At 43.4% G+C, this 17,114-nt stretch overlaps 1 protein-coding gene across 3 annotated transcripts in view; it reads right to left on the bottom strand.

Moving 5' to 3' along the window:
- The window catches only part of FPGS (folylpolyglutamate synthase), a 120,811-nt gene that overhangs the window by 38,659 nt on the left and 65,038 nt on the right, over window positions 1–17,114 (bottom strand). For all 3 annotated transcript variants that reach the window (XM_073600453.1, XM_073600454.1, XM_073600455.1), the window contains exons 2-5: window positions 16,916–17,044; window positions 12,830–12,883; window positions 8,407–8,471; window positions 2,918–3,032 (exon numbers count right to left, since the gene is read on the bottom strand). In XM_073600453.1, coding sequence (XP_073456554.1) covers window positions 2,918–3,032; window positions 8,407–8,471; window positions 12,830–12,883; window positions 16,916–17,044 — 363 coding nt within the window. The remainder of the gene's footprint in view (window positions 1–2,917; window positions 3,033–8,406; window positions 8,472–12,829; window positions 12,884–16,915; window positions 17,045–17,114) is intronic.

Below are 17,114 nucleotides of genomic sequence, written 5' to 3'. Positions count from 1 at the left end.
ATAGGCCATTACTAGGCCAGAGAAAAATAGAGATAGAAGAGAAGAGACAAGAGATATAGAGAGGAGGAGAAGAGGGTTAGGGAGATAGGACAAGAGGGAGGAGGTGGAAGTCAGGGGTAGGGGCTCAACCATCGGCTCAGGACGGATCCTCCCGTCTATGCCATTCCGCCCAGACCTCGTCGTGCATGTCCAGCCTGTCTTGAAGCCTGGCTGTCATTTTTTCCATAAGTTCTATATCTTTAATTCTAGCATACAGGTCTACCTGGGAGGGTGGGGAGGACTGTTTCCAGTGAAGGGCCACCAGGCATCTTGCAGCTGTTAGAATGTGTCTAAGCAATCTGTTGGACCATTTGGAAATTTTTAGGGGCGAAACCCCTAGGAGGAATAGTTTTTAGGACATGGGGACCAGTACCCCCAGGAGGCGAGATAGCAGGGACTGAGTCTTTGTCCAGAAAGGCAAAATCTTAGGGCAGTTCCAGTATATATGGTATAGGGTGCCTTTATCTCTGACAGCGCCAGCACCTATCTGAGCAGGAGGGATAGATAGCATGGCGGACATCTGGCGTCAGGTACCAGAAGTAGAGAATTTTATATGCATTCTCTTTGTAGAGTGTGCAGAAGGAGCTTTTAGCTGCCTGAGACCAGATTGTCCGCCACGTTGCCTCCGGGATGATTTCTCCAAGTACTTTTTCCCAGCGAAGAATGTAGGCATGCTTGCCCTGGTTCGAAATGGAGTAGGCATTGAGCATGCGGTAAATGTCAGAGATCAGACCTCGGCGTGCGGATCCCTCCATTATAATGCTATTGAAGGGGGATGGCGCTAAGAATTGGAGATTGGGGGCAAGAGATTAGGCATAGTGCCGTATCTGCAAATAGCCACACCTGGCGAGGTAAGTCATGTTTTCTCAGAAGCTCGGTAAACGAAAGTAATTTGCGTGATCTAGGGTCCACCAGGTGGCCAAAGTGGAACAAATTTCGTGTTGCCCAGGGTAAAGACATCTGGTGAGTGAGACCAGCCGACATCTCAGGGTTATAGAGAAAAGAGGTCAGCAGCGACTTCTCGGAGCTGAGCCCATGGGCACGGGAGAGTTTACGCCAAAGTAATCTAAGTAAAGTCATGGATCCCGGAAGCCTCTCCGGGTCTACCTCCACGCTCGCACGCCAGAGTAAACTATTTGGATGGGTGGGTGCTAGCCAAATTTTTTCGATTTCCGTCCATTTGTTATATGAGCGTTGAGGGAACCAGGAAGTCAGGGCACGTAGTTGCGTCCCTTGGTAGTATTTTACTAAATCGGGGAAGGCCAGTCCCCCATGTGAGCGGGAAGTCAGCAGGACTGAGCGGGGTATTCTATGCCTCTTATAATTTCAGACAAAGTGCACCAGATCCACTTGAAGCTTTCTTAGCTGTATACTGGGATAGGCAAAGTCTGGAACAGGTACAAGAGTTTGGGAAGAATAGTCATCTTCACTGAGGTCACCCTCCCCAAGAGGGATATGTGGTGGACTTTCCACTTCTGTATAAGGTCTCTTATGGAGCGGAACAATGGAGGGAAGTTTGCCTGATATAGGGAGATAAAGGATGGGGTGATCTGGACTCCCAGGTATTTCAGGGCTGATGTTTTCCAGTTATATGGGAAGCACTGCTGAAGGTGCTGGACTTCAGCAACTGGGGTGTTAATCAGGAGGGTTTCTTATTTAGTCGCATTTATGTTTTGTAACCCGAGAGGGACCTATAGGTGTCCAGTTCTGCGTGCCAGTTGGGCAAGAGTGAGTATGAGATCATCTGCAAACAACGCCAGTTTAAACTCCTTTCCTAGGACCGGGGAAAACTCGGATGTCTTGATTCCTACGAATGGACGCTGCCAGGTGCTCAACACACAGTGCTTACAGTAGAGGTGAAAGCGGACACCCCTGTCTGGTCCAACGGTAAGATTTTAGGACAACAGTATGTCAACAGACAATCCCCTGCCAACAATCTAACCGTGTGTATGAGGCTTTAGTATTTTATTAGGAAACAAATGGAAATCGTTCTGTAGGTCAGTTATGGTCATGGTAGGAGTGCCATGGCCAAGCAACAGCCTTTTCCCCATGATATACAATTAACTTTAAAAAGGAATTTCACATGACACACATTTTTTTTTTCCCATGTGACTCCTTCATTAAGTGATAGTTCATTAAGTGATGATCACTTGTGTAGCAACTGAATTTTAAAATTGCATAGAGCATTACTACAGTTCTATAGTACAGTTTTTATCATTGAAAGCGTTATGTTAAAAGCAGCCCAGGTTGCTAAATGCTTTTGTACCCAAGAGAAATTTTTCTTCTGAACTCGGAGAAACACCCACTTTCAGGGCTGTCAGTATTCTGTGTCCCATACAGCACCCCCGCCAGATTCCTAAGTGGATAAATTCAACCAGAAGTAATTTTTTAATTCTTCAGCCTCCTGCAAATCCCTGTACAGAACCACTCAGACTAGGAGAAAGAAAGATGCACGAGTTAAAATGGAAATAAAGGCAAAACCTAACTCACTCTAAACCTACTCCCACCCACATTCTAAATATAATCTATTGAGCCCTGTAAAGAAAAGATCGCTATACTTACCTATTTTTCAGCCGCTCTGGTCCGGTCCCAGGCTGAGCTGTCATTGGCAGCTTTAGTGTGTAGTAGAAGCCAGCAATGTAAGCCATATAGTAAGTCTATGAGTGACGTCACTTTCCAGCCGCTATAGATTTTCTCCTGCACACAGTGGAGCGCCTCCAAAATAGGCAAGTATAGTGATCTTTTCTTTACAGGGATAGATTAGGCTTAGAATGGGGGTGGGAGTAGGTTTAGAGTTAGTTAGGTTTTGCCTTTACTTCCACTTTAAGCCACTTGCCTGGGGTTAAACTTTAGTAAAAATCTGCAACCTCAGACTCACCTTGGACTCTTCCAGACGATTGTAAACTTGCCAGAAATATTTGCTGAACAGCTCCTTGCTGATTGGCTGCCCATTGATCCGGATCCTCTCTCTCACTTGTACCAGATGGGGAGAGCTACAATGGGATTCAAAAGAGCGCAGATTAGATTTTGAACTTGCAAAGTCTACAATAACTTAGACAAAGCCATTAAGTGTAGTTGAAAGCAGGCTGCATATATTTTATCAAACACCTCTGGCCTCCTCTCTCTCGTTCAGCAGCCACTATCTGCACTAGAACCATTAGCCTAATAAGAAATGTAAGCTGGTGTGCAGGGTAATGTGGGAATTTAATATAAAGGATTTCATTTTTAGGTTGGGGACAAGACCTAGTTGTATAACTTATCGGCAGTACAGAAAACGTCAGGTTCCAGGTTGACTCTGAATATCAGGACAGGATACACAAATACATACCTTGGCAAGCAAAACAGCTCTCATATTTCAAATGTCAATCTAGATATTTGCCAGGGGTTCAGCTTTAACACCAACTTGAGTAATAGTCACAATTATGCAATGTATCCAGTAAAAAATAGGTTTAGGATCCCTACCATATAGAAATGTGTCCTCTCTTTAATCACTCAAGGACCCGGAGGATTTGCCCCCCTGTGACCCTGTACCCAAACAAAATGGACGTCTTTTTCCCACACATAGAGCTTTCTTTTGGTGGCATTTGATCACCTCTGCGGTTTTTATTTTTTGCGCTATTAAACAAAGAGCGACAATTTTGAAAAAAAAAATGTTTTTCTTCACTTTTTGATATAATACATGTCCAAAAAAAAAAAAAAAAAAAAGCTAAAATTTATTCATCAGTTTAGTTTAATAAAAAAAAAAAAACCATAGGCGTATATTGATTGGTTTATGCATAAGTTATCACGTCTACAAACTATGGGATAGATTTAGGGACTTTTATTTTTTATTGTTTCTACTGGTTATGGCGGCGATCTGCGATTTTTAGCGGGACCGACATTGCGGTGGACAAATCTGACCCCAAATGACACTTTTTGGGGACCAGTGACATTATTACATTGATCAGTGCTATAAAAATGCACGGATCAATGTAAAAATTACACTGGCAGGGAAGGGGTTAACACTAGGGGACGATCAAGGAATTAACTGTTGTAAAGGAAATTGGTAAGTTCTGTATATAATTGTACTCTATTTTCTATGTATTGCACACTACCCTCACTGTGCACACGGCACTATTAATGTTTTCAGTACATGTTTGCATTCTTTCGAGTCCTGATTAGAAAAAGTCTGCCTGCCTATGTTACGCCCCTTGTTACCATACAAGTACAATCGTAATATTAATGTGATAACTACGCAATCATGTGCAAAAAAACCTTCAATTACGTCATCATAAAGCAGAACAGTTATTTGGAAAGATGCGGAGTGTATCTTTTGTGTCTGTTCCCTACTGCAGTAGTTATTAATTTGGAACCACTAATCAATATGAGGATAGGAGTTGCCTATCTATAAAATTCCATGTCACTGTGTTCCCTCAGTGTGTTCTGTGGGGGGAATTGGCTACCAGGGACATGACAGATCACTGTTCCCAATGGCTGGGAACAGTAGATCTCTGTCATGTCATCTGTCAGAATGGGGATCCGCCTTGTCTACAAAAGGTGGATCCCCATTCTGCCTTTGTACTAGGCGATCAAGGGTTGCCGGTGGACATAGAGTCCGCCCAACCTGCGGGCTTGCTCCCGCAGAGTGCGCGCCTGCAACCGCACCTGCCGACGTACAATGACAGCGATTCATGCAGGGGAGCCAACCTGCAGCAGTACAACTGTGGCGGGTGGTTGTTCAGTGGTTAAAGTAAAAGGATAGGCAATGCTAAAAAAACAACTTTTTTGAAACAATGCCTCCCATTACTTACGCTGTGTGCACAATTATTAGGCAAGTATTTTGGCCAAATCATATTTTTTATGCATATAAGCTGTATAAACTTGAATGCGTATTGGATTTAAGTAGATCGGGTGATGTGCATTTGTGTAATGAGGCAGGGTGTGGCCAAAGGAGATCAACACCCTATATCAAGGTGTGCATAATTATTTGGCAGCTTCTTTTCCTCAGGCAAAATGGGCCAAAAGAGATTTAACTGACTCTGAAAAGGCAAAAATTGTAGAAAGTCTTTGAGAGGAATGCAGCACTCTTGAAATTGCTAAGATATTGGGGCGTGATCACAGAGCCATCAAATGTTTTGTTGCAAATAGTCAACAGGGTCGCAAGAAATGTCTTGAGAAAAAAAAAAAAGATGCCAAAGATTTGAGAAGAATCAATGAAGCTACCAGGAACCCTTTATCCTCCAGTGCTGTCATATTACAGAACTGCAACCTACCTGGAATGCCCAGAAGTACAAGGTGTACAGTGCTTAGAGACATGGTCAAGGTTAGCCAGGCTGAAACACGACCACCACTGAACAAGACACATAAGTTAAACTGGGCCAAGAAATATCTGAAAGCAGATTTTTAAAAGGTTTTATGGACTTATGAGATGAGAGACCAGATGGATGGGCCTTTGGCTAGATCAGTAATGAGCACAGAGCTCCACTTCAACTCAGATGCCAGCAAGGTGGAGGTGGGGTACTGGTATGGTCTGGTATTATTAACCACTTGACCACTGGGCACTTAAAACCCCTTAATAACCAGACCAATTTTCAGCTTTCAGTGTTCTTGCATTTTGAATGACAATTACTCAGTCATGCAACACTGTACCTATATGAAATGTTTGTCCTTTTTTTTTTCCCACACAGAGCTTTCTTTTGGTGGTATTTAATCACCATTGGGTTCTTTATTTTTTGCGCTAAAAAAGAAAAAAAGTCCGAAAATTCTGTAAAAAAAAAAAAAAAAAAAAAAAAAAAAAATTTTTCTTCGTTTCTGTTATAAAATTTTGCAAATTAGTAATTTTTCTTCATATATTTTGGCCAAAATTTATACCGCTACATATCTTTGGTAAAAATAACCCAAATCGTTGTGTATAATATAGAGGTCTTTGTGAAAGTTAGAGAGTCTAAAAGCTATGGTGCCAATAACTGAAAATTGATCACACCTGAAGTACCGACAGTCTAATTTCTTGAGACCCTAACATGCCAGAAAAGTACAAATACTGCCCAAATGACCCCTTTTTGGAAAGAAGACATTCCAAGGTATTTAGAAAGATGCATGGTGAGTTTTTTGAAGTTGTCATTTTTTCCCACAATTCTTTGCAAAATCAAGATTTTTTTTTCTTTTTTTTTCCCACAAAATTGTCATATTAGCAGGTTATTTCTCACACAGCATATGCATACCACAAATTACACCCCAAAACACATTCTATTACTCCCGAGTATGGCGATACCACATGTGTGAGACTTTTACACAGCGTGGCCACATACAGAGGCCCAACATGCAGGGGAGCACCTTCAGGCATTCTGGAGCACCCAGGCCAATTCTGACATTTCTCTCCTACATGTAAAAATCATCATTTATTAGCTAGAAAATTACATAGAACCCCAAAACATTATATATGTTTTTTTAGCAAAGACCCTAGAGAATACAATGTTGGTCATTGCAACTTTTTATCACTGTATTTGCGTAGCAACTTTTCGAACGTGTTCTTTTTTTGGAAAAAAAAAGTTTTGTGCTTAAAAAAAAAAACAAAAAAAACCAGTGTAGTTAGCCCAATGTTTTTGCATAATGTGAAAGATGAAGTTATGCCGAGTAAATAGATACCCAACATGTCACCCTTCAAAATTGCACACGCTCGTGGAATGGCGCCAAACTTCGCTACTTAAAAATCCGGCGACGCTTTAAAATTTTTTACTGGTTACATGTTTTGAGTTACAGAGGAAGTCAGGGGCCAAAATTATTGCTCTCGCTCTACCGATCGCAGCAATACCTTACATGTGTGGGCGTTTTCATATGTGGGCGGGACATACGTATGCGTTCCCTTCTGCATGCGAGCGCACGGGGACACTTTAAAAAAAAAAAAAAAAATGTATTGCTCATTTTACTTTATTTTAGTTTGACGCTTTTTTTCTAAAAATGTATTTTTTGATCACTTTTATTCCTATTACAAGGAATGTAAACATCCCTTGTAATAGAAATATGGCATGACAGGTCCTCTTTACAGGGAGATATGGGGTGAAGACCCCACATCTCACCTCTAGGCTGGGAGGCCTGAAATAAAAAAAAAAAAAAAAAAAAGACCCTGGCTTTGATTGTAGTGGTGAGTCGGTAGAAGCACCAGAGGGCGGCGGGGGGGACGTCCCCTCACGCCTCCCGTAAGAATGATCAAGCAGTGGAGAACAGCCGCTAAGATCGTTCTTATGGTGTAGGGAATCGCCGGCTGAAAGAGCTGATATCTAAATGATGCCTGTAGCTGCACCCATTATTCAGATATCTCCACACAAAGTCAAGGACGTCGTATGACGGTGGGCGGGAGGTGGTTAAAACGCATTTTTTTTTAACACAAAGTTGTCCATTTATATAATATTTTTAACACATAGCATGTACATACTAAAAATGACACCCCAAAATAGATTCTCCTACTCCTGAGTACGGCGATACCACATGTGTGAGACTTCCACAGCCTGGCCACATACAGAGGCCGAGTACGGCATAGTATGGCTGGGTACGGCAGAGTATGGCTGGGTACGGCAGAGTATTACAAAGTATTGCGGGGTATTTGAATATTGCTGAGCATGGAGGGATGGCTAAGCATGGATGGATGGCTTGATGTGACTGCATTTGTCACAGAGCAGCGCTGTGGGCACTACAGATCCAGCCCACAGCGCTGCTGTCATCTGATCCCATCCCCTCTCCTCTCACACTGTACCGATCGATACACAGAGGGGAGAGAGGGGGTTTGTTTACATGCGATCGCTCCGTCTTTTGACGGATCGATCACATGGTAAATGGACGCGATCAGCGATCAAAAGTAAAGCGTCGCCCAAGGAGATTTTTTTAAAGTACTGTAGTTTGGCACCATTCCACGAATGTGTGCAGTTTTAGTGTGACATGTTTGGTATCCATTTACTCAGTGCAACATCATCTTTTACATTTTACCAAATAATTGGATTATCTATTGTATTTTCTTGCATTAAAAATCATGAAAGTGTATTTTTCCCAAAAGAATTGCATTTTAAAATTTGCTGCGCAAATACCGTGTGACATAAAAAAAATGCAACGACCACCATTTTATTGGTCAGAGACAGATGAGCACTGGTTGTACTCTGTACTGTCAAGAACTTTGAACTTATCAGTTATCCACAGTAGCTCTCATTTGACAGGAACTCAGCGATTAGCCTGCCTATCATGTGAAGGAATAACTTATTCACGGCCTTCCCTAGACTAGAACACACACTCATAACAAATTCTGTGAATAGTTAATCATTGGTCACCCATGGCTCAATTGACAATCGCTTGTCGTCATTCCCCTCACACATGCAAAACCTCCATAGGATTGATAATTACCTATAAAATCCAGTCTTTAGGCCGCAGTTCCGTAGAATCTGCTCAGTGAAGGCACATGTAGACCCCTGAATACAGAGAAATCACAAAGATTGGCCATTTGTCACACAAGCAATATTAGTAACATATAGAAAAAAAAAAAAGTTATATTTCATCATAAAATACATTTAATAACTCCTGTCAACATTTTTGCATAAAGTAAGCAAAAAATTTATTTTGTTTTTTCTTTTTTGTCTTTGACCACATTGGGACGATGCAAGTCTGATTATTGGAGGAGTTCCCAGCACAACTGGAGAACCACGCTGTGCTCTCCTGCCTAATGTGGTCAGTTTTTTTATAGGAAAGCAGAGGGGCTGTCGGGCACACCAGGGATTTCACACAAAGGAAGCAATACAAAGAGAACAGGATACTTTTTCATACAAGTACATGGTACAGCAGGCACCAACCAGGAATATGAAATGTTGGGGTAACAAACACTTTAAAGGAGATTCCCAACTTTCTTCATAAAGACATTGGGGGGGGGGAGATGATTTTTTTTTTTTTATATAAAATAGTTTTTTTGGATTTTTATGAATTTTTTTTTAATAAAATGTTTTTGGAGTAAAAATCTATCTAAAAATAGTTTTCTATTTAAGATACATTAATAATTTAGTTTACTCAGCATGAAATGGAGCTTAGTTATGTAGCATGAGGCTGTATGTTCTGCAATATTTACATTTTTGGTAAACTCATTTGATGAATCCAAGCTCTGCCAGCTGAGATAACACGCACTGCATTGATGCATTCACACAATTTTTCACAGTAACCATGAGATAAAACAAAGTTCAGGAATATTCCTTTATCCCGTTGTTTTGCAAATCTATGTACACTACAAACTGTATGATTGAATTGGTTCTGATATCGCTGTTTTACTAACCTGACAGCTTATTATTCCAAATAGGAAACCTTCATTTTGTTTGCAAATATTAAAGATTCTAACTACCAGCAAGAATAAGTCCTTAAATTTAAAGGGCACCTGTCATTTCACATCCATCATGGCAGCGCCTGTTAGCGGGCATCCACTCACCTGCTGCCGCCACGCCCCTCACCTTGTTGTGTCACTGCCGCATCACCAGCCGTCCCATTAAAGTGAATGGGACTGTTGATGAGTCAACAGCGGGTCAGAGGAGGAGCTGCTGCAGGACAGAGATGACAGTTGCTCTTTAAAAATTATGATTTAAATCAAATCCACCCTGCTGTTAACACAGTAGATCAACTGTTCCAAAATGAAGACATCAACACCAAAAGGATTTTTGAAAACGGTGTCACCTATCAAGGTGTGTAATGCTGGAGGAGAAATGTTCAAGATGTTGATCATATTCTCAGATCATGCATTCGGTGGCAAAGAACACGGTGCACTATGAAGATTGTCAACAAAAACTGGAAGAAAGGAGACCGATTCCTATGCAAGCTTAAATTTTTAACTTTTGCTATATATATATATTGCTGGACATTTATTGCAAGGGGGAATGCATGCAATTTATTTCCCTCTTTATACAGGTGCAGTCTAAGGTAGGCCAAAGAAATACCGTTATTTACCAACTCACACAGTTTAAAGTGGCTCTAAAGACTGAAGTTTTTTTTTACCTTCATTTATTTTATGCATTAAGGTATAAAACCTGTGTGCAGCTTACCCAAGCCCGATCTTGATCCAGCAATGTGCACAAGAGCAGAGGCTCTCTCAGCTCTCTCCCTCCTCATTGTCTCAGAGACAGAAGCAGGAGCCACTGGCTCCAGCTGCAGTTAATCACAGCCAGTGAGGAGGGAGCAGGGGTGAAATGCACTCTGTGTCTATGGACACACACAGTGGGGCTCTGGAGCGAGCATGCACGAGTATATCCCATAGCAAGCAGTTTGCTATGGGGCACTCAGCAGAGAGGGAGGATCCAGGAACTCTGGAGAGGGAGCCCAGAAAAGGAGGATTGGGGCTTCGCTGTGCAAAACCATCGCACAGAACAGGTAAGTAGAACAAGGTTGTTATTTAAAAAAATACCTATAGTATCACGTTAATTGGGTAGGTGCGGGTTAACCAAAAACACTTCCCCACTCTCCTCATAAAAACCATTAAATGTAGTCGCAAAATTTAGATGACGGCAACCCTCCATTCTCACTGTACAAAAACAGCCTTGACACTTGGGACAGGCTCACTTTTTTTTTTTTTGGTCCAGCTAGAGCAAGATGTGCAGGGCATAACTGTAGCCCCATAGGCTGCAAAGTACGCCTGTATGGAGCAGGCTGAACCATTAAGAACAGGGAATGGTGGGAGGCACATCTGTCTGTAAATACATGCAAGATTGTAATGAGAATGCGGAAGGGACTACACATATATTTTAAAGGGCGACACAGTGGTGTAGTGGGTATCACTCTCGCCTAGCAGTAAAAAGGGTCACTGGTTCGAATCCCAACCACAACACTACCTGCCTGGAGTTTGCATGTTCTCCCTGTGCCTATGTGGGTTTCCTCCCACACTCTAAAGACATGCTGGTAGGTTAATTGGCTTCTGTCCAAAATTGGCCCTAGTATATGAATGTGAGTTGGGGACCTTAGATTGTGGGCTCCTTGAGGGTAGGGTGCGATGTATGTGTGGAGTGGAGCTGCGTAAATTGACGGCACTATACGGGTACCTTAAAATAAAAATAATAATAAAATAGATGAGCATCTTAATGAGACACAATGTATAGGGATAGACACTCACTCAGGTTGAACGGGTGTCTTTATTCAACCTTACTAAAACTATGTAAAGTTTATCTACATCCAAACTTTTCCTAATTTTGGGTGGTGTAGGAAATAGTAAAAACCACAGCCTGTCTCTCTTCTGGGGTAATTCATTTGCCTTTGTGCCTATTCAAATTTCACTGGAATTGTAAAACAACTTTGCATGCAGACACAGCAGAAAAAGTCACTGTAGCCATCATGTCACATCATAAAGAGATGTCACCCTTTAAATACTACCAAAATGAAAAGTGGGCCTGTCACCTTAGCAATCGGATATAAAGTTTTGACAATGACACAAATATTAATTTTCACAAAGTCTGCTGCTTCGGTGTTTTTAGATCTTTTTATCATATGTTACTATAGTATACTGAAGTATAATTACAAGCATTTCAGAAGTGTCAAAGGCTTTTATTGACAATTACATTAAGTTTCTACAAAAAGTCAATATTTGCAGTGTTGACCCTTCTTTTTCAAGACCTCTGCAATTCGCTTTGGCACGCTGTCAATTAACTTCTGGGCCACATCCTGATTGATGGCAGCCCATTCTTGCATAATCAATGCTTGGAGTTTGTGGGGGTTTTTTTTGTTCACCCGCCTCTTGAGGATTGACCACACCTTCTCAATGGGGTTATATTCAGAGCAGTTTCCTGGCCATGGACCCAAAATTTTGATATTTTTTTCCCCAAGCCACTTAGTTATCACTTTTGCCTTATGGCAAGGTGCTCCATGATGCTGGAAAAGGCATTGTTCAGCACCAAACTGTTCTTGGATGGTTGGGAGAAGTTGCTCTCGGAGGATGTTTTGTACCATTCTTTATTCATGGCTGTGTTCTTGGACAAAATTGTGAGTGAGCCCACTCCCTTGGCTCAGAAGCAACCGCACACATGATTGGTCTCAGGATGCTTTATTGTTGGCATGACACAGGACTGATGGTAGCGCTCACCTTTCCTTCTCCATACAAGTTTATTTCCGGATGACCCAAACAATCAGAAAGGGGATTTATCAGAGAAAATCACTTTACCCCCCAGTCCTCTCCCTGTATCCTTTGCATAATATCAGTCTGTCTCTGATGTTTTTCCTGGAGAGAAGTGGCTTCTTTGCTGCTCTTCTTGACATCAGGTCATCCTCCAAAAGTCTTCTTCTCACTGAGCATGCAGACACACTTACACCTGCCTGCTGCCATTCCTGAGCAAGCTCCGCACTGGTGGTGCCCCGATCCCACAGCTCAATCAACTGTAGGAGATGGTCCTGGTGCTTGCTGGACTTTCTTGGGAGCCCTAAAGCCTTCTTCACAAATGCAGTGGAAATGTTTTTATGGGATTAAGTTCATTTTCATGGCAAAGAGGGACTGAAATTCTTCTGATCACGCTTCATACCATTCTGGAGTAGATGCAAATTGCCATAAAAAAAAAACAGAGGCAGCAGACTTTGTGAAAATGAATTTTTGTGTCGTTCTCAAAACTTTTGGCCAGGGCTGTAGGCAGTTTTCTACTGCAGGTCAGAGCATGAGACTGAGTGTGCTTCAGACTTTATTTATTTTTTTATTCTTTTCCCAAATGTGGCTGTTGTAATATTTTAAGTTTCGTGTGTTCAGTCACAGAATAATGAACTGACTGTCGCACTTTAATGTTAACTTATCATGTGAATTCTGTTCTCCTCCTCTACAACTCACCTTGCCCTTTGTTCCAGTCACATGAATTATATTGAGCTGATCCAAGTCTTCCACCTAAACACACAGAACAAAACAAACAGTCAGTAAAAGAGACCAGAACACACTAGAGTTTGACACTGGAACTCACAGGCACAAAGCATGCATTCATCAATCCTAAACAACTTCCTATAAATCCGATCAGGACAAACCTTGGAAGCTACTTGGCCAATGTGTATATATAAATAAGGTATGCCCCCCCCCCTTATTTTACGCTTCTCTGCAGCTGCTGATAGAACATTCCCCTGTCTGCATAAGGTTGCCTTGGGGCTCGTGACTTCACACTAGTTCCTGTAGGCACTGTCATTTTACAAGCCCCGTTATTAAATGATGTGTTGAAATAGAAATACAGACAGCCATATTACAGGACGGAAGCCTGAAAGGATTCCTTCTGCTAGGCTGGGATCACACAATGCATCCCTTTTGTGTGAAATGATGACTTTCAAACAAATCACTGGACCGTTAGGGGAAGAATGGTGTCAGACAATCAAAACGTAATTTTCATTCTTTAACTGTCACTTTCCAGCACAGGACTCAAAGTGATTGGCTGGTTTGAGCTGTCTGAGAATGTTTTTTTTCTGCATTTGAATAAATAAGGTCTTATGGGCTCAGTCATACGGGGCAGAGGCCGGAACAGCGTGCAGGGCAAGGGTTGCAAGGGTCCCTCTTTGCTGCTCCTGGCACCTCCCCCTCCTATTGAGCGCCCCCTCAGTCAGCAGCTTTCTATGGGGGTACCCGAGCAGAGTCAGAGCTCTGTGACTGGCTGACTGACTGCCGTGGGAGCCAATAGCATCATTGCTGTGTCTCAGCCAATCAGGAGGAGGAGTGTTCCGGATGGCTTAGACACTTGGACATCGCTGGAGAGAGAAGGGGCTCAGGTAAGTAATTAGGGGGGCTGGGGAGGCTGCTACACACAAAAGGTTGTTTTATCTTAATGCATAGCATGCATCAAGATAAAAAAACCTTCTGCCTTTACAACTCCTTTAAGGAATATCCAAAAGGCAAAAAACTCCCCCCGCCATTTTGAACAGAGTAGAGAAGGTTAAAAACAGTTTTGTGTTTGCATTCTCTATCCCCATTAGAGAGATTTCCCTTCACTTGCTGTCCTGTATACTCAACAGGTATACTCAACAGTAATTGAGCAATCTTTCCAATGTGAGGGAAGTCGCTCTTAAACGGCTGCCATTGGAAAATTTTCCCTCTATTCCTGGGAGCAACTCAAAATTTTAAATTTAAGCTCTTAATCCTGGTGACATTGGTCATCGAGACAAATAAAGAGTAAGTCTCCCTTCATACGACACATACAGCAATAAACAACTGACATATGGTTCTAACTAGGGTTGCACCGATAGCACTTTTCTTAACACAGAGTACGATACCTTTTTGCAAGTACTTGCCAATATCAATACCTATCGCATAGGTAGGGGGGTGGTGGGGTTGCTAGGGAGTTTGGTGAAGCTGGGGTGAGGGCAGCGTGGGAGTAGAGGGGTAAGTGAGGGCAGGGTAGTTAAGGGTGGAGTGAAATAGGGATTGTGGGGTGGGAGGGTTTAGAAGGAAAAGGCTGATCGCTGGTGGAAGAGGATGGGGTTGGGAGGGTCATTGGGAGACACATGGTCGGAGGGCGCAGCACAGGGGGCGTCTGCAGGGCGCAGCACAGGGGGCGTCTGCAGGGCGCAGCACAGGGGGCGTCTGCAGGGCGCAGCACAGGGGGCGTCTGCAGGGCGCAGCACAGGGGGCGTCTGCAGGGCGCAGCACAGGGGGCGTCAGGTACAGACCAGTCTTATACACTGACACCGTACATTATATACAGACTGGTGTGTGTATAACATATAGTATGGTGTACAGTGTCAGTGGACAGACTGGTCTGTACCCTGCTGACACTGTACTGTACATACTACACTAACCTGTTTGCAGGACTTGCTCCCCACAGCTGCCTCATATTGTAGAAACACATGTGCTGATGCTGTTTAGCCCCTTGCCCTTGACGACCCACCCACTCTCTGTCATTGGATAGCAGCCAGCCATCCAGCCTAGCAGCCAGCTCTCTCTCTGTGCAGGAACAGGAAGGGAGGAGTCCTGACATCACCAACCCCCTTCTTGTTCACAGAGGCAGGAGGAGATGGCGGCACAGCTGTATAATGAAAGAAGACAGCCGGGAGAAGGAGTGTCAGTGTGGCGAGCTGTCAGACTGTTCCCACTGTGCTGCTGCATGTTTGTATTGCCTGACCACCATGCGCAGTCAGTGCTGAGTGTGATGGGAGCCGGCTCCTCCGCTTGTGTAAGTGGCTGATCGCATGTGGCTGGCATGTGTACTGCTCTGAACACCACTGCCGGAGGGGAGGAGGCGTCCCGCCCCCAGCTGACATCCCTTCCGGTATCGGTTTTAGGTATCGGAGCATTTTCGTGAGTAACGATACTCGCGAAAATGCCTAGTATCGGCACCGATACCAGTATCGGTGCATCACTAGTTCTAACCCCTTCATGACAATCCGTGTATGGGCAGGCCGATTGTACCCAAGTCAATCCATAGATCAACTTGGGTACAACCAGCATATCGAATTTCTAGCATGGGATTATTGCCAGAGGCTATAGCTGCTGATCAATAATCATTGTGTTCTCACAGCAGGAACGGCTCACCGTACCCACCCGCCAGGAAAACAATAGCTCAGCGGGAAGTTGCAGGAAAAAAAAAAAATCGCATAAATTATGGCCTGCCTTAATCTCAGGACTTCATAGACAAAATAATAAACCCTTACGGCAACTAAAATAGCTCTCATGTACATATCCTGATTCTACCCCCTCCTGATCTTAAAACAGCATTTCCTGATTATTTGTAATAAGTGCAGAGTTCTGTTCTCACTTCTGACAGCTGACAAAAAATAAAAGTCCAGGCAGCCTGCCAAGTTTATCTCAACATTTGAGATAATTATAAACATTGTAATGTTTGGTTCTTAAATCAAAGGGATGAACTTCGGTCTGTAGATGAGGGCAGTTTAACCACTTAAATCGGTGTTCCGCCAAAAAACAAAAACAAAAAAAACTTAAAAGCCAGCAGCTACACATGCTGCAGCTGCTGACTTTTAATAATAGGACACTTACCTGTCCTGGTGTCCAGCCATGTCGGCACCGCAGCTGATGTTTCCACCAGCTGTCGGGTGCTGCCGCCGCCATTGCAGAGAAGGGAACCCGGCAGTGTAGCCTTACGGCTTCACGCCGGGAACCCTACTGCGCATTTGCAAGGCCTCGCTCCTCTCTCCTACTGGCCCGGCAGCAGGGAGAGGAGGAGAGCAGCCCTGGGGTGATGTCACGGGCCGCGACAGGTATCCTGTCCCCCCCCCCCCCCGAAAGGTGCCAATTGTGGCACCGGAGGGGGAGATGAGACAAATGAGCGGAAGTTCCACTTTTGGGTGGAACTCCGCTTTAAAGACTAAGCTTTTTCCGACACTTGTTGCTTATAAAAGTTAAAATCAGTATTTTTTGCTAAAAAATTACTTGGAACCCCCAAACATTATTATATATATTTTAGCAGAGACCCTAGAGCAGTGATGGCGAACCTTGGCACCCCAGATGTTTTGGAACTACATTTCCCATGATGCTCACTCACACTGCAGAGTGCATGAGCATCATGGGAAATGTAGTTCCAAAACAACTAGGGTGCCAAGGTTCGCCGTCACTGCCCTAGAGAATCAAATGCTGAACTCGGGAGCACGCCCGCAAGGTAACCTCCTCAGGAGAGCGCTTCTCCTAGGGGGTTATCTGATGTGGGGAGGAGCCGCGAGAGCAGCCGGGGGACCCAAGAAGACGAGATTCGGGGCCACTCTGCAAAATGAGCTGCACAGTGGAGGCAAGTATGATATGTTTTTTATTTTTAAAAAATAAAAAACGATCCTTTACAATCACTTTAAGTCACTTCCAAAATCTCCCACTCCGCAACATCTCTCAAGCAGTTAGCGATGAAGAACTGAGTAGGTCTACATCCAAACATCACAGAGATCACGTACAATACACAAAACCCATCACGTTCAATCAGACCCATGTGATTTTACTTACTGTCAGGCCGCTTCTCTCCAAGAAGCCCTTCATAGCAGCAAGCTGTATCCGAGGATCACTCCTCTGCCTCTTCACCTGGTCCAGGTAACTGGCATTTGTCTGCAGTGTGTTCAGTGTACGAATTGCATCCTGAGCAAAAGAAGAACACAATAAAGGGGTCAATTCACTAAAAGGTACCCGCATGTGATATGAATATGAG

The sequence above is a fragment of the Aquarana catesbeiana genome, linkage group LG09 (assembly GCF_042186555.1).
Source record: "Aquarana catesbeiana isolate 2022-GZ linkage group LG09, ASM4218655v1, whole genome shotgun sequence".
In the NCBI taxonomy this organism is placed as follows: domain Eukaryota; kingdom Metazoa; phylum Chordata; class Amphibia; order Anura; family Ranidae; genus Aquarana; species Aquarana catesbeiana.
Note: the sequence above shows the minus strand (reverse complement) of the source record. Positions and strands in the feature narration are given on the sequence as shown.